At 43.8% G+C, this 25150-nt stretch overlaps 1 protein-coding gene across 3 annotated transcripts in view; it reads left to right on the top strand.

The window, feature by feature from the left end:
* The window catches only part of plk4 (polo-like kinase 4 (Drosophila)), a 97086-nt gene that overhangs the window by 46049 nt on the left and 25887 nt on the right, over positions 1-25150 (top strand). Inside the window, exons 1-9 of one of the 3 annotated variants that reach the window (XM_072495663.1) lie at positions 4000-4293; positions 4469-4564; positions 7542-7637; positions 7719-7833; positions 16219-17266; positions 18104-18207; positions 18708-19117; positions 21478-21582; positions 23388-23490. In XM_072495663.1, the coding sequence (XP_072351764.1) occupies positions 4195-4293; positions 4469-4564; positions 7542-7637; positions 7719-7833; positions 16219-17266; positions 18104-18207; positions 18708-19117; positions 21478-21582; positions 23388-23490 (2176 nt within the window). In that variant the 5' untranslated portion in view covers positions 4000-4194. Of the gene's footprint in view, positions 1-3999; positions 4294-4468; positions 4565-7541; positions 7638-7718; positions 7834-16218; positions 17267-18103; positions 18208-18707; positions 19118-21477; positions 21583-23387; positions 23491-25150 lie in introns of those variants that run through there. The other 2 variants (XM_072495661.1, XM_072495662.1) reach the window with 2 other exon arrangements.

The following is a 25150-nucleotide window of genomic DNA, read 5'->3' as shown; positions in this document are numbered from 1 at the left end:
TCATTTCCGCCCTGGGAAAAAGTCTCCACAACTGTTCACCATATCTATATCCCTAATAATTTTATAAACTTCTAGCAGATCACCCCTCAGCCTCTGTCTCTCTCTAGGGAAAACAATCCCAGTTTATTCAATCTCTCCTCATAGCTAATAACCCCCATACCAGGCAACATCCTGGTAAACCTTTTCTGTACTCTATCCAAAGCCTCCACATCCTTCTGGTAGTGCGGTGACCAGAATTGGACACCGTATTCCAAATGTGACCTAACCACCGTTCTATATAACTGTAACATTATTTTCGAGCTTTTATACTCTATACCCCATCCTGTGAAGGCAGGCATGCCTAATGCTTTCTTTACCACCATTTCCACCTGTGCTGCCACTTTTAAGGATCTGTGGACTTACACACCCAGATTTCTCTGTGTAGTTCACCCCTGACCCCATGTGATTTAATCTTTTGCACCAGCCTGCCATGAGAGATCTTATCAAATGCTTTACTAAAGTCCATGTAGACAACATCCACAACCCTTCCCTCGTCAATCATTTTTGTCACCTCCTCGAAAAATTCAATTAAATTAGTGAGACCTGACCTCCCTTGTACAAAACCATGCTGTCTGTTGCTAATAAGGACATTCATTTCCAAATGTGCATAGATCCTACCTCTAAGAATCTTTTCCAACAATTTCACTATCACTGACGTCAAGCTCACTGGCCGATAATTACCCGGATTATCCTTGCAACCCTTCTTAAATAAGGTACAACATTGGTTATCCTCCAACCTTCTGGGATCTCACCTGTGGCCAACGAGGGCACAAAGATTTCTGTCAGAGGCCCAGCGATTTAATCTCTTGTCTCCCTCAGTAATCTGGGATAGATGCCACCTGGCCCTGGGGATTTGTCTACCTTAATGCATTTTAGCACACCTAACATTTCCTCCAGTGTTCTAAAGTGTTTACACATCCCTCTGAGACACCACGAATCAAGAGTCCCTCTTCTTTGTGAATACCGATGCAAAATACTCATTAAGGACCTCACCTACTTCCTCTGGTTTTACACATAATTACCCTCCTTTGTCCTTGAGTGACCGACTCTTTCTCTAGCTACCCTCTTGTTCCTAATACACGTATAAAATGCCTTGGGATTCTCCTTATTCCTGTCTGTCATCAACATTTCGTGACCCTTTTTGCCCTCTTAATTCCCCGCTTGAGCTCTTTTCTACTTTCCTTGTATTCCTCAAGTGCTTCATCTGTTTTTAGTTGCCTGTACCTCACATATGCATCTTTTTTTCTTTTTGACAAGATTCTCAAATTCACTGGTCATCCATGGTTCCCAAATCTTGCCTTTCCTGTCCTTCCTTTTTACCAGCACATGCCTGTCCTGCACTTTCATCAACTGCTCCTTAAAAGACTCCCACATGTCAAATGTGGATTTACCCTCAAACAGCCTCTCCCAAGCAACAGCCTCCAAATCCTGCCTAATTTGGTTGTAGTTAGCCTTCCCCCAATTTAGCACCTTAACCCTAGGACAACACTCGTCCTTTACCATGAGTATCCGAAAGCTTGCAGAATTGTGGCCACTGTTCACCACATGTTCTCCCACTGCAACTTTGATGACCTGCCTGGGCTCGTTCCCTAGTACTAGGTCCAATATAGTCTCCTCTCTCGTTGGACTATCCACATATTCACAATCCACAAAAACCTTCTTGGACACACTTAACAAATTCCTCACCAAAGGGATTTCTAGTCAATATAAGGAAAATTAAAGTCTCTCACTTTAACCCTATTATTTCTATATCTATCCAGAATCTGCTTACATATCTGTTCTTCAACCCGTGGGCTGTTGGGAGGCCTGTAGTACACCCCCATCATAGTGACTGCACCCTTCCTGTTTCTGAGTTCTACCCACAGTGCCTCGTTACTTGATTCTTCCATGATGTTCTCCCTCTGTGCAGCTGTAATATGTTCTCTCGCCAGTATTGCAACTCCCCTGCCTCTTTTACCTTCCTCCCTGTCTCGCCTAAAACACCTATATCCTGGAATATTTAGCTGCCAGTCCTGTCCCTTTTTTTAACCAAGTCTCCGTTACAGCAACCACATCCAAGTTCCGCGCGTGAATCAAGGCTTTAAGTTCATCTGTCTTACCTGTTATACTCCGTGCATTGAAACAGATACACTCTAGACTTCCAGGCCACTGAGTTCAACCTCCCCCAGCCTAACCTTCTTCTTAGCCAGCCCGACACTGGTATCAAGCTCAACCCAGTCTCTTCACTTGCTGTCCTGATTTCCCCCCCCCCCCCCCCCCCCCCCCCCCGCCAAATTATTTAAACCCACCCGAACCAGACTAGCAAACCTCTTTCCCCCCCCCCCCCCCCCCCCAAAGCATTTTGGTGCCCCTCCAGTTCAGGTGTAACCTGTCCTTGTACAGGCCCCACCTTCCCTGGAAGACATCCCAGTGTAGATTGGTTTGTTATGCAGAAAGAGGAGGCTGTGATGAATTGTAGGTGCTGTTGGTGCTGCTGGGGCTGAGGGGAATGTACGTTGGTATGTGCCTGATCATGGTGCAGAAGGTTTACTCTGATTTTTCATGTTGATTCCGGGTTTTTGCTGTGTGAGAGGGTGTGCACCATTTTACTATATTGTCATGATTTCATGATCCTATCCTAAATGTCATTATCCACTTTGGTAGGGAAAACAGAATTCCAGAGTATTATTTGAATTATGGTATATGTTGACCTACTGAGTCCCGGGTGTCCTTGTTCACTAGTCACTGAAAGCAAGCAAGCATGCACGTATAGCAAGCAATTAGGAAGGCAAATGATACATTGGCCTTCATTGCAAAATTATTTGAGTACAGGAGCAATTATATCTTTCTTGCTGCACATGGCCATGGTGAGACCACATGTGGAGTATTGTGTGCAGTTTTGGTCTCCTTGCATAAGAATGGATATACTTGCTATTGAGGGAGTGCAGCAAATGTTCACCAGACTGATTCTCTGGATGACTGGATTGTTTGAGGAGAGATTGGGCAACTAGGCCTGTGTTCATTGGAATTTAGAAGAATGAAAGCGGATCTCTGAAACGTACAAAATTCTGGCAGGACTGAATGGACTGGATGCAGGGATGATGTTTCCTCTGGGTGACTGGGGTTGGGGTCTAGAACAAGGGGTCACAGTCTCAGGATATGGGGTAGGCCACTTAGGACTAAGATGAGGAGAAACCTCTTCACTCAAGGATGGTGTACCTGTGGAATTCTCTACCACAAAAGGCTGTGGAAGCCAAGTCACTGAATATATTTAAGGAAATAGATTTCTCGACTTTAAAGGGTATGCAGAGAGTGTGGGAGTATGCATTGAGACAGAGGATTGCCACTATCATATTGGATGGTGGAACAGGCTTGAAGGATTCTCTGACCTCCTATTTTCTATGCTTTGGTCAGAATATGTCTTGATCTGATCTAAGACACAAAGACCTTCAGGTAATAGAGACAATAAAAATAATGAGGCTGATCCCTATGTGTGAAAAAGCTGACGAAATTTAGGATTTTGAGCTTGGTAATGCTTGGGAAATGCAGTGTTTTGAATTGTCAGAGTGGGACACCTGTGCCTAGAATCGAACTAGTCAAAGATAAATTTACCACTGATGGTGTAAAAAATATCCTGACAGGTTACTGATGGAATACTTGCTGAGGAAGACGCTGGAGTTTTTAAAGTGAATATTAATGAAGGAAGTTTATTTTTGTATAGAAATTGCAAGTGTTACATTTACTGTGGAATTTAATATCAGATAGCTGATAGAAACTAGGTGGTTACAACAAAATCTTACTGTAATATAACTTTTTAAGTTCGTAATTATAAGATTTGTTTTACGAGAATCTTAAAAGAAATTCAGATTTTGGGTCCAGTGAGTGTCACGTGACAGTTCTATTGCGAACATTAGTTAAGGCGGCGGTTTATATTTCATAGTAAATATTCGGTAACGACAGTTGATGTTTCGCTTGGTGAGACCTTGGAGAGCTCGTAACTAATACTTAACGCTGTTGCCAGGCGATGAGAAGCCGTTGATTTTGGTTTTAACGCGGGAATATAGCCGGGCTTGTGTTTTAATGACTCAGTTATTTGTCTTCGATTCCACTTGATCGTTAGCTGGCCGGTAATGCAATCAAACGAACCGTGTCTCTGTTCCTGCTAGTTGTTCTAAAATGCTGGATCGAGTGTTGAATTACATTTTCTTAAAATGCAAGAGTGGGGTCTCTGGCGATGTCAGGATGTCAGTTACAGATGGCGAGAATACCATCGAGGTGAGTAGGATGGACACTTTATTTAAAAAAAAAATAGAAGCCGTTCAAACTAGCTATTTGCATGTAGTTTAATCGTTACAACTGCACCGTATTATAATTGCTGATGGAAAAAGTGACGCCTTTTTCTAAAATCCACGCGTAAACGATGTTCTCTTTTCAAATGTTTATTTTACAGGACTTCAAGGTGTTAACGCTCCTGGGGAAGGGTTCATTTGCATGCGTTTACAGAGCAAAATCTGTGAGCACTGGTCTGGAGGTAGCGATAAAAATGGTACGTTTACATTCTGATTCTTAACGATCTTATTTAATCTTTTCAAAGATAATGATGGATTTTTAACTTTTTATATCTTGCAAACACGATGACTTAAAATCCATACCAAAACAAAAGAAAACGATTATAGATTCAGCTAAGTTTGTAACGAGGAGAAATGTCAATCTTGTGTCAACAGAATCTGTTTTAAACTTCCTGTCGTGTTATTCACCCAGGGGTAACACGGACTGCAACACCATGCAGTTAAATGATCAAGCATACACCAAACGTAGGCGTTGGTTCAATAAGATTTATTGAACTTCAGTAACGAAGCACACAGCTGCCTGTGGGTTGACTCTCTACTATCTAAGTAAACTAATATTAACTATCCAAACCAGGCTAGCTCTGATCCACGGTACACCCTGACTGTCGCTACAGTTGTCACCAGTGGAAAGAGGCAGAGTGCTGATGCCTCCTGTGTTTTATAGTTGGACCCCCCCTCTGGTGTTCTGTCTGGTGATTGGTCGTGTTCTGTTCTGTATGTTGATTGGCTCACCTGGGTATCTGTCACTGCCTGCTTTTATCTCATGATGTGCACGGGTGCATATTATGACACTTCCGATTGAAACTGCTTAACCATTGTAAGTTGATCTTGTCATTTTCCTCCAGCAACATTGTCATTCTTAGAACTGTTGTCATTACTTCTCAAACAATGTTAGCTGTTCAGCTTAGACAAAGAGTCATCCAGACTGGAAACGTTAGCTCCCTTCTCTCCACAGATGCTGTCAGACCTGCTGAGATTGTCCAGTATTTTCTGCTCCTGTTCCCTCCTAATTACCCATTCCCTAACAACTTTTTCCCCTCTCAGGCCCTCCAGGATGTCCTGACTTTTCAGATCTGTCCATCCCTTCCCAAAATCCAATTTGAATTCCTCCAGTTCATCTTCTCTTGGCACAAAGCAACCCTTGCCAACAATTGACATCATCTTTGAGTGCAATTGTGGCAAATCAACCGTCAGTCTCCTCAACCTTTCTACTGCATGCAACAGTTGACCACACCAGCCTTTTTCAATATCTGTCCTCCTGAGGACACCACATTGTGATTCCATTACAACCTATCTGAACCTAGCCAATGCATTTCCAACATTGGCTTCTTTTCCCTCTTCTACAGTTATCACCAGAGTCCCACAAGGGTCTAATAATAAAAACAAGGATCTATTGTTCCCCTCTTGCCATTTTACATGTGATATCATGGTGTGGGTCAGCTTTCATGTGAATAGTAATGACATATGGCTCCACTACTTCCTTGGTCTCCAGATTGTCAAAGTGATCTGTTTGTATGACATTAGTCTTAGATCCATCACAACTTACACCAGTTCAATATTGAGGAAACCATTGTCTTCAGTCGTTGCCATTAACTGAATCTCCCTAGCCAATCTTGGGGTGAACCTACACTTAATCCCTCTTTCCTATCAAGTCTTCCTTTGTTGATCTGTGTTGGCTTCCTATCATCGAAAACATTGCATTTCAAATTTTTACATATAAATTTCTCCTTGCTTTGCCCTGCATCACCTCTGCAATTTCCTTTGGCCTATACATCTTCCTAAAGATTTCCCCAATTCTGATTGTGTACCATCTTCATCCATTTATTGGTGACAGAACCTATTACCACCTTAATTGTACCCCTGTAGAACTTTCCAACACTTGCTTAAAAACCCTTGCAAAATTCCTCTCTGAAAGTTTTGGCACCTCATCTAATCTTTCCCTAGCACAGTGTCTGACTATTTGTGAAATACTTCAAGTATTACCTTGTGTTAAGTCCTGAAATATTAACTCTGTTTGTCTCTCTATAGATGAATATTTGAGCATTTTCTGTTTTTATTTCAGATTCCATCATGTGCAGAATTTTGCTTTTCCATACAAAGCATATAAATTTGCTTTTTTTTGGTAATTACAAAATTATGAGCTCACTCCAAGCAGTATTCCATGCTTCCCAATTGACTAGGACATTCGGAGCATGTCTGTGCAAAATCTTTAACCCGCTTGTGAGCTATTTCTGCTACGCACCATCGCTGAAATAATTCTCTAAGAGTCTTGGTCAAATGTGTTCTGGACAGAAGCAGTGTAATAAACTGGAAGAATTTGTTGGAAGTCTTGGATACTTTTAACCAATCTGGAGTTAATTAAAATATATAGATATTGTGGGCATTGCTAAATATATATTTTTTAATTACAATTAATAGTTCTGTGCAAAATCCTCTCCTGACCAGAATAGTTGCAATTCTAGCCAGATAATATAATTGTGCCGCTACTTGTCTGGAATCCATATTACAGTCTAACTCTCAGACACTTGAAAGGTCCTGTGACTGTTCATCAATATTGTTTAACTTTTTGGAAACTTAATTGTTGAAACCAAGCTGTACTACTCTAGTTTTTGGAGCTGTAAGGCACTGCACCTGTATACAGCTTAAGGTCCCCATGTCCTCTTGGAGAAGATTCGAGCAAAATAGAACAGTAAACAAAAAATATACTAAAGTTCCTGTTGACAAATGCCCTATTATGTGGGAAAATATCTCCTATCTGCTTAGCATTGTTGAGATGTACAGGAGCATGAGGGTAAGGAATTGCAATTCCTGTCCTGTGCTAGTAATGCAAACTTCATTGCCATCAACTTAAATTTATGTATGAATGGAATGAATAATCACTTTCCTTAACCAGGAACCCAATTTTGCTCTCCAGTGAAATTTTAAAATAATTGTGACATACTCCTCGAATAAACAACACATAATTTAATTCATCTATTCTTTATTACTGAAGTTGCATGATTACAATGACAATATGTATGTTCCACTGAATATACAATTAATGTAAGCAATTAATGAATTTTGTTTTCATAAAGCTGGTACTTTAATAATCAATTACTGATTATAGATAACATTCTAGGCATTGTTGATTAGCATTTTTGCATACCTTGATGCAAAGTGGTTTTCTGTTGTTAGATTGATAAAAAGGCCATGCACAAAGTGGGAATGGTGCAGAGAGTCCGAAATGAAGTGGAGATTCATTGTCAGTTGAAACATCCCTCTATATTGGAGGTAAAAGGCTACTTTTTCATTAATTGGATTTGTTTAATCTAATCTGTCAAAATACTTGAAGATATTTCTTGTTTTTTCCAGCTCTACAATTATTTTGAAGACAACAATTATGTCTATTTAGTGTTGGAGATGTGTCACAATGGAGAAATGAGCAGATATTTAAAGAATAGGAAAGCTACTTTCTCTGAAGATGAAGGTAACTACCATCTGAAAATATTGAAGAGAGACACATTCATAAATGAAAGTTTAAAAAAAAAAAAAAAACAGTGATCCCTTTTCTGATCCTCTGGCTCCTCCATATGTAAAATAAAACTAACATGCACAACACTTTGGCTTTCTCTTCTCTCCCACAAACTGTCTTAAACACCCTCTTGTGTCACCTCTTCTCCAAGGGGGTCAAGCTTTTCGGAATATTCCTCGCTAAACTCGCATCGATTTTTTTCCCTATCTCCTGCTGTGCTCTGAGCTCATGTTGTCTGTGCAACCCCTCCGGCTCCATCAACCGTATGCTCACCAAATTATTGACTACTCAACTTTCCTTTTTCACCTTTTGTTAACTGATATTGTAAAGTTACCTCCTCGGCTTCTGTCACTGTTCTCTTTAATTCTGCCATCATTCCACCCTCAATCCTTGAAAACTACTGCCCTTTTGCCAACCTTAGAACATAGAACATAGAAAAATACAGCACAGAACAGGCTCTTCGGCCCACGATGTTGTGCCGAACCTTTGTCCTAGATTAATCATAGATTATCATTGAATTTACAGTGCAGAAGGAGGCCATTCGGCCCATTGAGTCTGCACCGGCTCTTGGAAAGAGCACCCTACCCAAAGTCAACACCTCCACCCAACACTAAGGGCAATTTTGGACACTAAGGGCAATTTATCATGGCCAATCCACCTAACCTACACATCTTTGGACTGTGGGAGGAAACCGGAGCACCCGGAGGAAACCCACGCAGACACTGGGAGGATGTGCAGACTCCGCACAAACAGTGACCCAAGCCGGAATCGAACCTGGGACCCTGGAGCTGTGAAGCAATTGTGCTATCCACAAGGCTACCGTGCTGCCCTTAAGAACAAATAAATCTACACTACATCATTTTACCGTAATCCATGTACCTATCCAATAGCTGCTTGAAGGTCCCTAATGTTTCCGACTCAACTACTTCGACAGGCAGTGCATTCCATGCCCCCACTACTCTCTGGGTAAAGAACCTACCTCTGACATCCCCCCCCTATATCTTCCACCATTCACCTTAATTTATGTCCCCTTGTAATGGTTTGTTCCACCCGGGGAAAAAGTCTCTGACTGTCTACTCTATCTATCCCCCTGATCATCTTATAAACCTCTATCAAGTCGCCCCTCATCCTTCTCTGTTCTAATGAGAAAAGGCCTAGCGCCCTCAACCTTTCCTCGTAAGACCTACTCTCCATTCCAGGCAACATCCTGGTAAATCTCCTTTGCACCTTTTTCCAAAGCTTCCACATCCTTCCTAAAATGATGCGACCAGAACTGTACACAGTACTCCAAATGTGGCAGTACCAAAGTTTTGTACAGCTGCATCATCACCTCGCGGCTCTTAAATTCAATCCCTCTGTTAATGAACGCTAGCACACCATAGGCCTTCTTCACAGCTCTATCCACTTGAATGGCAACTTTCAAAGATTTATGAACATAGACCCCAAGATCTCTCTGCTCCTCCACATTGCCAAGAACTCTACCGTTAACCCTGTATTCCGCATTCATATTTGTCCTTCCAAAATGGACAACCTCACACTTTTCAGGGTTAAACTCCATCTGCCACTTCTCAGCCCAGCTCTGCATCCTATCTATGTCTCTTTGTAGCCGACAACAGCCCTCCTCACTATCCACAACTCCACCAATCTTCGTATCGTCTGCAAATTTACTGACCCACCCTTCAACTCCCTCATCCAAGTCATTAATGAAAATCACAAACAGCAGAGGACCCAGAACTGATCCCTGCGGTACACCACTGGTAACTGGGATCCAGGCTGAATATTTGCCATCCACCACCACTCTCTGACTTCTATCGGTTAGCCAGTTCGTTATCCAACTGACCAAATTTCCCACTATCCCATGCCTCCTTACTTTCTGCATAAGCCTACCATGGGGAACCTTATCAAATGCCTTACTAAAATCCATGTACACTACATCCACTGCTTTACCTTCTTTGCTCTCCAAATAGCTGAATGTGTTGTCACTTCCCAAATCTATGCCCATCTTTCCTGTAACTCCATTTGATTAATTCCAAGCAGGTTTCCATGCACACAGTACAGCAATTGTCATCCTCAAACTTTTAAGTGACATTCTACTTTACTGTGTAAATTATCCTTCTGGACTTATCTGTAGCCTTTAACATGGTTGACCTCGCTGTCCTCCTCCAGCACCCCTCCTTGTCTGATTTTGTTCTTATCTATCAAACAGTAGCTAGGGAAACATCTGAAATTGCTTCTCTTTCCATTCTCAGTCTTCCCAGAGATCTAACCTCTGCTTCATTCTATTGTGCATCTACATACCAGCTCTTGGTGACATCTTCCGAAACCCCATCAAGTTCCGCATGTACGCTGACAGCATTAGGTCTGTGTCGGCATCCGCTCACTTGACTCCACAGTCTCTGATCTGTCATGTTGCTTGTCCGACATAAGAGTCGTGGATGAGTAGAAATTTCCTCTCAATAAATGTTAACAAGATCAAAGTCATTGGGTGCAATTCACCCAAATAAGTGACAGTTTGGCGGGGTGTTTCCCGCTGGCTTTTTGGGTGAGATCCAGATCTGTATTGATTGGCCAGTCAATCTCAGACTTCGAATTTCTTTCTCAGTGGGGAGCTAAACTCGCTGCCTAATTGGCTCCTCCGTGATCGGGGCACCATTTTGAAAGGGTGTCCTTGTCTCAAAGTGAGGTTGAGGGTCACACACAACCCCCACCTACAATGCGACACCCTACAGATATGGGCAACATGCTTGACCCCCAGGGGGCAACTCCCCAATTCACAAAGTTACCGTGAGCCCCCCCCCCCCCCCCCCCCCCCCACCACCACCACCACCACCACCCAGACATGCCCCACACCCACCCATCCTTACTGTCATTGGAGCATCTCTTTCTCTTCTCTTTTCCCCTCCCCTCTCTCCATGAACATATCACGCTATTGGGTCGCTGAGGGCCCCCCCCACTCCCCAACCTTCATGACATCCCTTGCATGGGCCCCACCAGGCTTTGGCATTGGCACCTGGGCATTTCCCCTGACACCCAGGTAATGCCAAGGCCCTGACCACCCAGTGGCTCCAATGGCCTCCGAGTGCCCATCATGCCTGGGCTCCGCTTGTGGAGACCAGTACTAAACAGTGGCCAGGTGAGGCCTCGCTGTTGCAACCGGTGACTCCCGAGAGCCTGGGGAATTTCTCAAATTGGCCTTATATATTCAGGTCCTCCTAATGGCTCATTTAAATATGGTCTCTGTCAGGTGACTCGCGTGTGAACAAAGAAATGTACAGCACAGGAACAGGCCCTTCGGCCCTCCAAGCCCGTGCCGACCATGCTGCCCGACTAAACTACAATCTTCTACACTTCCTGGGTCCGTATCCCTCTATTCCCATCCTATTCATGTATTTGTCAAGATGCCCCTTAAATGTCACTATCGTCCCTGCTTCCACCACCTCCTCCGGTAGCGAGTTCCAGGCACCCACTACCCTCTGCGTAAAAAACTTGCCTCGTACATCTACTCTAAACCTTGCCCCTCTCACCTTAAACCTATGCCCCCTAGTAATTGACTCCTCTACCCCGGGGAAAAGCCTCTGACTATCCACTCTGTCTATGCCACTCATAATTTTGTAGACCTCTACCAGGTCGCCCCTCAACCTCCTTCGTTCCAGTGAGAACAAACCGAGTTTATTCAACCGCTCCTCATAGCTAATGCCCTCCATACCAGGCAACATTCTGGTAAATCTCTTCTGCACCCTCTCTAAAGCCTCCACATCCTTCTGGTAGTGTAGCGACCAGAATTGAACACTATACTCCAAGTGTGGCCTAACTAAGGTTCTATACAGCTGCAACATGACCTGCCAATTCTTATACTCAATGCCCCGGCCAATGAAGGCAACCCCCTCCTCTCTGTGGCTTGGTGACTGGCGTGAAGTCCGTTTTGGGCCTCTCCCACGATGCACCCGGTGCAACAAGATTGGGGTCGGGTGCAACGCAGTGGGAAAATCATGGCCATTGTTTTTAGTTCCTACTACAAACTCTCCTGACCACCATTTGAAGCTGAGCTACCTTGGATATTGTTTGATCCAGAAATGAGCTTCTCTTTTTTTTTTTGAGGCAATAACAAGCATGGTGGACAAAGAGGAACCTGAAGATGTGGTATCTCCTTGGATTTCAAAATTGCATTTGGTTAATTTTCACATCAATAGTTAGTACAAAAATAAGAGCTCATGGTATAGGAGGTATCTTATTTGCATGGAGTTTGGATTGGTTAGCTAACGGGAAGTGTAGGGTAGATATAAAGGGAATTTTTCAGATTAGCAAGCTGTAACCAATGGTGTGCCATTGGGATTATGTTGGGGCTCCAACTATTTATGATCTATATAAGTGATTTTGATGAAAAAAAACAAATACAGTAGCTAAATTTGCTGATGATACAAATGACATGAGGACACGAGGAGTCTACGAAGGGATTTCGATAGATCAAGTGAATGGGTAAAAAAATTGGCAGCTGAAGTAATATGTGGGAATATGTGAACTTGTCTGCTTTGGCAGGAAGAATAGGAAAGCAGTATATTATTTAAATGGAAAGAGACTGCAGAACTCTTTAAGATGCAGTGGGATCTGGGTGTCCTGGCATTTGAATCACAAAAGGTTAGTACACAGGTACAGCAAGTGAATAAGGAAGCAAATTGAATGTTGGTGTTTGTTGCAAGGGGAATTGAGCATAAAAGTAGGGAGGTTTTTGCTACAGGTGTGTGGTGTGCAGGTGTTGGTAAGTCTGCATCTGGAGTAATGTGCACAACTCTGGTCTCCCTGCATTAGAAAGGATATAATTGTATTAGAAACAGTTCAGAGAAGGTTTACTTGATAGATTCCTGGAATGAAGGGGTTATCTAATGATGAAAGGTTGAGCAGGTTCAGCCTCTACCCATTGTGGTTGAGAAGAGTGAGAGGTGATCTTATTGAAATATGTGATCGTGGAGGGGACTTGACAGGGTGAATGCTGAGAAGATGTTTCCCCTTGTGAGGCAGTCTCGAACTCGGACACAGTTTGAAAATTAGGAGTGTCTCGTTTAAGACCGAGATGAGAACTTTTTGATGAGGGTCGTTAGTCTGTGGAATTTCTTTCTCCAGAGAGCAGTGAAGGCTGTGTCATTAAATTTATTCAAGGTTGAGTTCGACTGACTAGGGCCTCAGAGCTTATGGGGCCAGACAGGAAAGTGGAGTTAAGGCCACAGTCATACAAACATATGAACTAGGAGCAGGAGTAGGCCACTTGGTCCTTTGGGCCTGTTTTGTCATTCATGGCTGATTTATAAAAAAAAAAATTTAGAGTACCCAATTCTTTTTTTCCAATTAAGGGAGGTTTTTGGCCAATCCACCTAGACTGCACATCTTTGGGTTATGGGGGTGAGACCCACGCAAACATGGGGAGAATGTGCAAACTCCACATGGACAGTGACCCAGGGCCAGGATCGAACCCGGGTCCTCGGAGCCTTGCGGCAGCAGTGCTAACCACTGCACCATTGTGCCGCCTAAGAACATGGCTGATCTGACTTCACCCCCTTGTTTATCAAGAATCTACCTACCTTTGCCTTGAAAACATTCAAAGACTCTGCTTCCACTGCCTTTTGAGGAAGAGTGTTCCAAAGACACTACCCTCAGTGAAAAAAATAATTCTTATCCGTCTTAAATGGGAGACCCCTTGGGCGTCATTCTCTGACCCCCCCGCCGGGTCGGAGAATGGCCGTTGGCCGCCGTGAATCCCGCCCCCGCCGAAGTCTCCGGTACCGGAGATTGGGCGGGGGCGGGAATCGGGCCGCGCCGGCTGGCGGGACCCCCCGTTCAATTCTCCGGCCCGAATGGGCCGAAGTCCCGCCCAGAAATTGCCTGTCCCGCCGGCGTAAATCAAACCTGGTATTTACCGGCGGCGTGGGCGGGCTCCGGGGTCCTGGGGGGGGGCGCAGGGCGATCTGACCCCGGGGGGTGCCCCCACGGTGGCCTGGCCCGCGATCGGGGCCCACCGATCCGCGGGCGGGCCTGTGCCGTGGGGGCACTCTTTCCCTTCCGCCTCCGCTACGGCCTCCACCATGGCGGAGGCGGAAGAGACTCTCCCCACTGCGCATGCGCGGGAAACTTTCAGCGGCTGCTGACGCTCCCGTGCATGCGCCGGGAAACTGTCAGCTGACGCTCCCGCGCATGCGCCGCATTTCCGCGCCAGCTGGCGGGGAAACTAAACGCCATTTCCGCCAGCTGGCGGGGTGGAAATCCCTCTGGCGTCGGCCTAGCCCCTCAATGTTGGGGCTAGGCCGCCAAAGATGCGGAGCATTCCGCACCTTTGGGCCGGCGCAATGCCCGTCTCTTTGGCGCCAGTCGGCGGACATCGCGCCGTTGGGGGAGAATTTCGCCCCTTATTTTTAAACTGGGAAACCCCCTAGTTCTAGATTCTCCCACTAGAAGAAACATCTCCACATCCTCCTTGTCAAGACTCCTGGAGATCATGTATGTTTCAATCAAGTCACCTCTTACTCTTCTAAACTTCAGATACAAGCTTAACCTGTCAAATCTTTCCACATAAGATAGCCTGTACATTCCTGCTCTTACTGCTGTAATCCTTCGCTCAACTGCTTCTAATGCATTTACATCCTTCCTTAAATAAGGCCAATACTGTACACGGTATTCTAGTTGTGGCTTCACCAGTGTCCTGAACAACTGGAACATTATCTCCCTATTTTTGTATTCAATTCCTTTTGCAATAAACAGAAACATTTTATTAGCTTTCCTCATTACTTGCTATACCTGTATTCTAGTCTTTTGAAATTCATGCACGGGGCACCCAGATCCCTCCGCATCTCCAAGCTCTAATCTCACCATTTAGATAATATGCTATTTTTATTCTTACTGCCAAAATGGACATTTTCACATTTTCCCACATTGCACTCCATTTGCCAGAGCTTTGCCCACTCCACTTGTAGCCTCCTTATGTCCTTTTCACAACCACCTACCTATCTTTGTATCATCACCAAATACATTTGATCCCTTCATCCAAGTCATTTATGGAAAGTGTAATCATTTATATTCAGCCATGATCTTGTAAAATGGCAGAGCAGACTCAAGAGACTGAATGGCTTACTCTTGTTCCTAATTCTTGTGTTATCTCCATTGTTGAGACTGCTTAGTTGCACTTTTATACAATCTCCTTGCTCCTGCCTCAGCCCATTTGCTGAACTGCTCATCCATGCCTTTGTTACTTCACCTAGCTAGACTCTGATGTTCCAGCAAAAATAAATTCTGATCCAAACTCCTCCCTATCTGTTAGATTCCACCATGTCTCATTCACCCATTACCCCTGTTTTTAATGACCTACATTGACTCTTGATTAAACACTGCCTCAATTTTAACATTTTTACCCTTGTTTTAAAATCTCGCCAATCCTTGGTCCCTTCCTATTCTGCAATCTTCTCCAAACGTACAACCCTCCGATATCTGTGCTCTAATTCTGCCTTGTGGAGCATCCCTGATTTTAATCCTTCTTCTATTGGTTCCCATGCCATCAGCTGCCCAGGCCCTAAACTCTGGAATTTATTTTTTAAAGCTCTTTGCCTATCTACCTTGCGTTTTCTCCTTTAAGGCATTCCTTAAACTTAGCTCGTTGAGCACGCTTTTGGTCATCAACCCTGATGTGGTATTGTGTCCTTTTTTGTTTTATTATGCCTCTCTGAAGCATGCATCTTTTAATATTTATTACCTTAAAAGTGTATACAGCTACAAGTTGTTGTGGACTTGCAACATAGTGCAGGTGCCAAATGCCAAATTCCATTTAGCAAATTAACGTTCCTTCCAAAGTCCGGAACCTCTGTAGTGCCCAGAAGGTTACACACTAGAGTTACTTTGTGAAAGCCAATTATTGCTTCCTCAGATTTTGTACCCTTATCTGTTGAGCTCTATGCTGCTATGCGTCCAATTTTTCTGCATTAAACACGTTCCTCTCTTTTTGATCCAATTTCCCAGCTCTCCGAATCCGCTAACCAACTAGTGGATCCAATAGATTGATTGCCAAAGCGAACTGGATTGGTATATTTGGGATGTGGAAAGATTAAATCTAATTCATTAGAAATGAGAAATAAGGAAATAATCTGTTCAGAATTTATTACGAACTTAACAGCGGAAATGAAATTGAAGAAGAGCTGTGTAGACAAATTTGAGACATATGCTGAAATAGCAAGGCTATAATAATAGGTGACTTTAATTTTCCAAAGATAAACTGAGGAAAGAAAATAACTCGAGTAACAAAAAAGGGAACTGTTTCTATGTAAACTATTTGAAATACTTATGTATTTACTTTTTTTTGCACAGCCCGACACTTCATGCACCATATTGTTACTGGAATGTTATACCTCCACTCGCATGGTATACTGCATCGGGACCTCACCCTTTCTAATCTTCTACTTACAAGCGATATGAACATAAAGATTGCTGATTTTGGATTAGCAGCACAGTTGAAAATGCCGAACGAAAAGCACTTCACCATGTGTGGTACCCCCAATTACATTGCACCAGAGATCGCAACCCATAGTGCTCATGGTCTTGAATCTGATGTGTGGTCTCTTGGGTGCATGTTTTATACCTTCCTGGTGGGAAAGCCACCATTTGATACTGACACTGTAAAAAATACATTGAACAAGGTGATGCTGGCAGATTATGAAATGCCGACATTTATTTCAAATGAGGCTCGAGATCTAATCTACCAGTTGCTTCGTAAAAATCCAGTAGACCGTATCAGTCTTTCTGGTGTATTAGACCATTTATACATGATGAAGTGCCCTTCATCCAGAAGTAAGAACTCCGAAACTGTAGAGGACTCTATGGATAGTGGGCATGCCACAATTTCAACAGGATTTACCATTGGAACAGGATCCTCTAGTGCTAGTACAATGGGACGCTTGCATCAAAAGACTAAGCAAGTAATAGGACAGTTTCTCCCAAACAAAATGGCAGTAATTACCTCGCACAATAGACTTATCAATGATACTTCATCCATGGAAAGCAGTGCAGTCTTTAGTGAGAGAAGTGTACAGAATTCTGAAATTATCAGAGGTGGCAGGGGAAGAACTGTACAACATGCAGAGGAAGAACGACCTCATTCTAGGTGGCTTCGAAGGGCACACTCCACTGATCGATCTGGTACCTTTCAAAGCCAGAATCTAGAAAGGCCCAATACTATTTTGGAGCGATGTCACTCTGCTGATGCACTGACAAAGTCTGCCAGACCTGGAATATACAATACTGCAAATTTGTATGGAGATGGTTACACAGATAGTCAGCAATTCAGTAGAGACGGTTCAGGTATTGTTGGCTCATCTGAGAAACCCACCATATCTCCACCTGTCAAGCAGACAGCAAAGTAAGTACAAGGTTTTTTGGCCAATTGGAACATCTTCATCCATTGTAATCTAATGCTGTGGGCAAGAAGATAGTGAAAGCTTGTATAAAATTGAGAGGAATAAATGACTTGAATAAATACATAAAATAGAACATGTGTTTTAACTGGAAAACTACTACACTGTTGTAGCATGAATTTGGTATAACGTGAGCAAGTCTTGGATCCCAAAATTTTCATTTTGCAAATTCAACTACAGGCTTCCTCACACTACGGACACAGCCACCCAATTTAAGAAAAGAAAACTTTTAAATATCTCTCTAATTTATTTTATTGGTTTTCTACAACATGTTTATTCATTTATTTTGAGCATGAGGACTAGAAGCTGTTGGAATACGTACACAATATTGACCCTGGCATTGGCAGATCAAAGCCTAAGCACGAGCAAAAGACACAGCTAAGAAATAACGTGGCCTCGAGAAATGGTTCTAGTTGATCATGCTATAGCAGAGTCCCCGAGTATCTAAATAAAGGTTGGGAGCTCTAGGCAAAACCTTGTATAGAATAAACTGCATATTTAAATTTTGTGACTTCAGATAGTAATATGTGAAGAAGAATTTGGCAAGCTTAGAAAGATTTTTGCCGTGATCCGTGACAAAATAATGTGTTCAGTGTATTTGATGGTGTGTTCAACGTGTTCTGTGAATTCATGGTAATGGTACCTTTGAGTGAACGTTTTTCACTATTGCAAAGTGTCATGAAAATTTAAATACACTCTTTGTCAGCCTTAAATTCTTTAGTTAACTTGGGTCCACCTCGAGTTGTTCACAAAGCACTTACCATTCCTAATTTTGTTCACAGTCCAAATTTTGCTTATCAGCCTGTGTCCAGTGGGCCATTCTTGGAACAGATGTCGCAGATTGGCACAGCACAACGCTGGTTTGAAAATGTTCAAGCACATAATGGTATGCAATAAAATTTAGACATTTCAAAAGTTCGTACAATGGCGTGTATGCTGCTTTCATTTAAACTGGCAGCTGTAGCTTTAAGGAACATGGTGTGGGCCTCCACTGGCTGCAGGTGAGATAGTGGCGGGGAGGTAGCATGTGGCCCTTAAGTGGTCATTAATTGGATGCTTAGCTTAAGGAGCTCTGAGCCGATGGCCAACCGACACATCCACCACTTACCCCCAATGAGGTTTCATACAGGGGTTGGTGGTGGGAGAGCCATGCACTGGATTTTACAAACCATCACACCCCAACCTTCAAATCTGGGTGGGGGGAGTGCAAAATCCAGCCCATTGTAATTTAATTATTTTTTACTGAGTTAGTACCCAATTTCCAGAAAGCACCTCTTAAAAAGTGTCACATGGGTAATTATATAAATGTATATGATATTTGGGAAAATTTAGATTGTCAAGATTTGTTCATTTAAGTTTAACTTGTATCATTTTTTTATCTCCTAGCTCCTTTCAAAAAAACAGTGGATGTTAGTGCCCTAAGTAGCCCTAGTGACAGTATCCACAGTGGAAGAAAGCAGCAGATTATGAAAGAAGTGGTCCCAGCAAATGCATGGGGAAAGAATCCCAGCAACAAAATAAAAAGTGATACTTTTTATGAAGAGAGCTGCTGCAGAAAACAGATGGGAATTCTGAAATATGATGGGGTTCTTTTACCCCCAGGATGGGGTTCTGCAAAAAGAGACAACAAGCAAGCAGACTCACAGTATGACTGTCATCAAGTGTTGAAACAGCACAACTTTGTACAAGAGGAAAGACAGCCTGCTGAGAATCAGATGAGAACATTGCAAGAATTTGTGTCACCGCTGAGGGCCCACAGACTTAAACCGATCCGCCAGAAAACCAAAAATGCAGTGGTAAGGATTACAACTTTGTATCGGTTGTAAAAGTTGCAAGGAAATTTCTTGATTTGATAGCAAACAGAAACCTAGATTAATAAGGTTTGACGGTTGGGGTGTGGGGCTCATAAAATCCAACGCAGGCTCTCCCACTGTCAACCCCAGACCTGTATGAAAGTTTATTGGGGGTAAGTGGTGGATGATTGGTTGGGCTTTCATTTTAAATTGCCTTCATCGCGAGTCAACTCAGCATCACAGATGCTGCCCAATTATTTCAAAATTAGAATATTGCCATAGGTAGCCTTGGGTACAATGGTTTTCTGCTTTCCCCAGCCTTGTTCAAGAATGTCGAGACTAATTATAGAGTGCCAAGTTCTGTCTTACTTGAGGTCATTAAGACTCAGGATTTCCTAATGTAAGCAACGCCTTTATCCATTATTAACCTATAATGTTGACTGGGAGATAAAACATCACCAGGCTCATAAACTGCCTTTTAATGCGCGCTGGGATGCATTTGTGGAAATAGTTCCTGCTAATTTAAGAATGCTGGTCACTTTATGGCCTCATGAGCTTTGGCATGAGTGGGAGACCAGATATCTTGTGCCATCCCATGGATGAGCAGCTCAACAAGTCAGATGCTTGGCTCAGGCTAAGTGAGGGTGCAGATGCAAAGATCATTGATTTAGATAGGTTACAAAGTAAACTCTTGCTGGTCTCTTAAAAACCATATGACTCCATTCAAGGAAACCAAGATCTGCGTTGGTTAGTCTAAACATAGGTTGACTGCTTTTACCTTCCCTTGATTGTAGTGAATGGAACAGAAGTGAAGGGATCAAAATATATGTAATGACTTTGATACTAACTCCTTCTCAACAATACATGTGCAGCAAAGGTTTGCCAGACTGATTCCTGGGATGGCGTACGAGGAGAGATTGAATTAGCTGGAATTCAGAATATTGAGGGGGGAATTTCCTAGAAACCTATAAAATTCTAACAGGACTATACAGGGTAGATGCAGGAAGGATGTTTCTAATGGTGGGTGTGTCCAGAACCAGGGGTCACATCCTGAGGATACGGGATGGACCATTTAGAACAGAGATGAGGAGAAATTTCTTCACCCAGAGAGTGGTGAGCCTCTGGAATTCGTTACCACAGAACCTAATTGAGGCCAAAACATTGTAAGTTTTCAAGAAACAGTTAGATATAGCACTTGGGGCGAAGGGAATCAAAGGATGATCAGCCATGATTGGAATGAATGGTAGAGCGGACCCAAAAGATAAAATCGCTGCCTCCTGGTCCTATTTTCTATGTTTCTAGTTCAAATATGTGAGGTGATACCATTGTGTAAATAACAACTTTTTTTTGTTTTCAATGACTATAGCGATACCTATCTTAAGAGTCCCGATAAATATTTCAGTTATAGAACGTAGGATTTTCTGTCCTTGCCGTTTTTTTGAATTAATCTTTTGTGTGATATGAGTGACTGCCAGCATTTAGTGCCCAATCCTAGAGATGATGATAGTGAGCCAACTTGGTGAACTTACTGCAGTCTGTCCGGTGAAGGCACATCTAGAGTGTTGTTAGCTGGGAAGCTCCATGGTTTTGTCCCAGCAATGATGAAGGAATGGGACCAAGTCTATTCAATAGACAACCTGAAGAAACATCAGATGCAAAAGCAATTTCAGATGGATGGCTTCCAAATTGGCCCCAAGCTCCAATGAATACTAAAGGCTGTGGCAAGACCCATATCAAATGACTTACGGGTGTCTCCGTGCTGGATAGTAAAACGCAGGGACTGGATGCAGGTCAGTTGGCCATCTGTGCCAGACAGTTCAAGGGAAGACTGGTAGCAAGCTCAGCCCTCCTCTCATAAACTGAGTTTAAAATTAAACAGAAATTATTTGTTTACCCCTGAATAATTGCTTTTGTAAAGCTAGAAACTGCATAGCACTCCTCAATGTAACATATTAAGACCTCTATGTATCAAAGACAAAACCCATAAATCCTCTGTACCAGAACAATAACTAATGACTTTTAGTGAATTTTATTGAACTTAATGAGGGGCTTGACTTTTTTGAAAAGAAAAAAGTCTCTCAAAATTGTTGTTTCAGTTTTTAGCTTAAAATTCAAGGGATTTATAACCAGTAATCGTCAGCTGATTTTATAATCTTTATTGTCACAAGTAAGCTTACATTAACACTGCAATGAAGTTACTGTGAAAAGTTAATTGGTTATTGATTATTTTTAAATGGGTGTATAAACCCCTGCACAAACCAGTTGGTCTGAATGTCCTGTTCCTGTGCTATAAAGTACTCTGCAAGCCATTCAATACCTCAATTCTTATTTACATATTTCTGTACATAATTAAACTTGTTCAGGTGAGTATTCTCGACTCAGAAGAAGTGTGTATGGAACTTCTAAAAGGGAGTGGAGCTCAAGAGCGTGTGAAGGAGGTACTTCGAATATCTTCTGATGGAAGCATGGTAGGTTGTTTAAAAAATGTTGATAATTTGCTTCAGTGGTTTGAATCTTTATTTTCTTTTATACAAATGCGAATGTCCATGTGGACATAGAAGCATTTCTTCTAAACACTATGTTTTCGATATGTCTCATTCTAATACATTCCAGTAATTATGTTCAAATTGGTCCACTAATCTAGAGTGAAAATATTTTGTAAATCATTTATGTTTTCTAAACAATGGGCTGGATTCCCCGCTGCATTGGGTACAAAACAGCCATGATCTCATTCCGAAACTCTGGTCCCCAGCTGGCATCATTAAGCCCCATTTGCATCCTATTAATGGGCCAGGCACCATATTCTCTGGGCCTGCATGATTCTCTGCGTGGGAATCACCTGGGCGAGAATTGGTGCAGGTCTTGACAAACATAGCCTGACATGGTGGACCTCGCGGTGGGCCACGGGAATAATTCTTTAAGTGAGTTGCCCCCAAAATCCATCAGAGGGCCAGCTCTACCTGGAAGCCCCCCAGTAGAGAGGCCTCTGTCTGGAAGCTAGAGATGTGGAGATTCCGGCGTTGGACTGGGGTGAGCACAGTAAGAAGTCTTGCAACACCAGATTAAAATCCAGCTGGTTTGTTTCGAATCACTGGAGAGCAGTCCAGACAGACGGTGAAAAAAAATCACTGCTTTAAAAATAAACATGGCTCAGGCACAGGAAGCCGCACCTGTCAATTCTTGGAAAGAGAAAACCAGTCAGCTGGGTTTAAATCCCTTAGATCCCTTAATGGGCAGCACGGTAACACAGTAGTTAGCACAGTTGCTTCACAGCTCCAGGGTCCCAGGTTCAATTCCCGGCTTGGTCACTGTTTGTGCGGAGTCTGCACGTTCTCCCCATGTGTGCATGGATTTCCTCCCACAGTCCAAAGAGGTGCAGGTTAGGTGGATTGGCCATGATAAATTGCCTTTCGTGTCAAAAAAGGTGAGGTGGGGTTACTTGGTTACTGGGATAGGATGGAGGCGTGGGCTAAAGTAGGGTTCTCTTTCCAAGAGACGGTGCAGACTTGATGGGTTGAATGGCCTCCTTCTGCAATGTAAATTGTATGATTCTATCTTTGATCTGCAAGCCATTCATTCATTTCTCTGTGAAATTGCTTTCACCTAAGCTGTGATTTGAAACTAACTCCTTTGTTGTGATCCAGAAACTCTTAATGATAGCTTGATGTTTCGAAACATTTTCGCAGCTGACTACTTCAAAGCCACTCAAGTGAAGGGAGATGTGTGCGTTCGTGTGTGTCCGTGTTCGTGTGTGTGTGTGTGTTTGTGTGTGGGTGTTCGCTCTGACTGGGGGCCTTCCACACAGGGGTCTCTCTTCTGTGACGGTGGGGGCTTCCATATTGGGGTCTCTCTTCTGGTGGGAGGGTGGGGCTTCCAAACGGGTGGTCTCTCTTCTGGGGAGTGGGGCTACCACAGGGAGGGGACTCTTCTGGGGTGGAGGGGGTGGCTTCCACACCCCAGGGGAAGGATCTCTTCTGGGGGAGGGAGGCTTCCACACCGTGTGGGAGGGGGGTGTCTCTGACAGGGGTCGGTCTCTCTTCTGGGGGAGGGGGGGGGATTCCACGTGGGGGAGGTTTCTTTTGGGGGGGGGGGAGAGCGCAAATCGGGTGCAATTCATCTCTAGTGGGGGAACATAGTCTCCCAAATGGAGAATCCCGAGCAATATGTATTTTTCATTCTAGGTTTGATTGAGATAAAGCTAATGCTATTTATGCTATGTTAGACGTTGCCAACAAAATCAGTACTTCATTTGTTTGATATTTACTCTCCACAGGTCCATATTTATTGCCCAAATGAGGGAAGAGGCTTCCCATTGGATGACAGACCTCCATCCCCACCAGACGATGTATTTGTTTACAGTTTTGACAACTTGCCAGGTATTGACTATTAATATGCAGTATTGAAGATTAAGTTTTCTTACATTTTCATACATTTTTTAAATTATAAAAGGTTACCTGGATATGTAGGTTTGGTTGCAAGAAATTATTTACCGCATAATTTATTTAGTTTAATTATACTTTTGTCATGTTGATGTAATTATGTGTAAATGACACATTCCAGTTACACAATAAAAAGAAGTGTACACTGACTTGTTAAATATGCCTGGCTATTGTTGTCATGGTCCAAATTAATGTTTCTTTCTAAAATTATAATTTTTATAACCAACCGTAAAAGGGTGTGTGATGAACGGTTACTGTAACACTGTACCCTTGTCATCATGTGAGGTGATGTTCCCTTTAAGACCGGGCTTGGAACCCTGGGGAACTCCGGCTCCGCCCATCTGGGAGCCGTATATAAGGGGCCGCCTTGTGGGCAGCGGAGCTGTTAGCACACGTCTCGGCACCAGTCTAGTTCTTAGTTTATTAAAGCCTTCTTTACCGTTTACACTCTAAGCATCGTTATTGAGGGTACCACAATTTAATAAACTAAACTACATCAGGATGGACGCAGGCCTAAAACCAGAGAAGCTCAACCTGGAAGCACGGACACCGGAGGCAAAGGAAATTTTTAAATACTGGCTCCGATGCTTCGAGGCTTACCTGGACTCCTCAGAGACTCCCATCCTGGGGCCGCGCAAGCTGCGTCTACTCCACGCCCGGGTGAGTCACAGAATCTCCGCCGCGTTCGAAAAGGCGACAACTTATGAAGAGGCGGTCGAGCTACTCCGCAAGTGGTTCGTCAAGCCTATCAACGAGGTGCACGCCAGGCATCTGCTCTCTACCTGCCGACAGCGCTCTGGGGAATCGCTAGACAAATTCGTCGAAAACCTCACCGCGCTTGCCAGGGACTGTGACCACCAGGATGTGACAGGGGATGCCCATATGAACCTGCACATCAGAGACGCTTTCGTGTCCGGCATCCGCTCGACCTACATCCAGCAGCGGCTGCTCGAAACGAGGCTAAAGACCTCCAGGACACGCTAACGCTCACCTCCTCGCTGGAGGTAGCCCGACATAACTTGGGTATGTACCCCGCCGACTCTGCGAGCCCCCCCCCCCCCCCCCCCCCCGGACTTCCTCAGACTCAGCCATGTTACAGGCCTGCGCCACGTGACGACCCACTCATCATGGGGGCACACCGTGCTACTTCTGCAGGCAGGGCCAGCGCTCATGCTGCCCAGCCAGCTCCGCGATCTGCAGCGACTGCGGGAAGAAGGGGCATTTTGCGAGGGTCTGCCTGGCCAGACCCAGGGGCCAGAAGAACAAAGAACAGCCGGCCCGAAAATCAAGCTCGCAGGCCTCGCAATGCGGCTGCGCACCGACCCGACACGCTCCTTCTGATGCATCATCAGCCTCGTGCGAATCATGGGAGTGGCCATCTTGTCGGCGGCCATCTTCTCTACCCGACACGCGCAGCCGACGGCGGCGGCCATTTTACGATGCCGACTCGGCTGAGGACTCGGATTACCCGCGAGTGGGAGCGATCACCCTCGACGAAACTCAGTCAGAACTCTATGATGCAGGTCCAGGTCAACGGGCTCGAAACTGCATGCCTCTTCGACTCCGGGAGCACGGAGAGCTTTATCCATCTGAAACG

Source organism: Scyliorhinus torazame, chromosome 3 (genome assembly GCF_047496885.1).
Source record: "Scyliorhinus torazame isolate Kashiwa2021f chromosome 3, sScyTor2.1, whole genome shotgun sequence".
NCBI lineage: Eukaryota > Metazoa > Chordata > Chondrichthyes > Carcharhiniformes > Scyliorhinidae > Scyliorhinus > Scyliorhinus torazame.
Note: the sequence above shows the minus strand (reverse complement) of the source record. Positions and strands in the feature narration are given on the sequence as shown.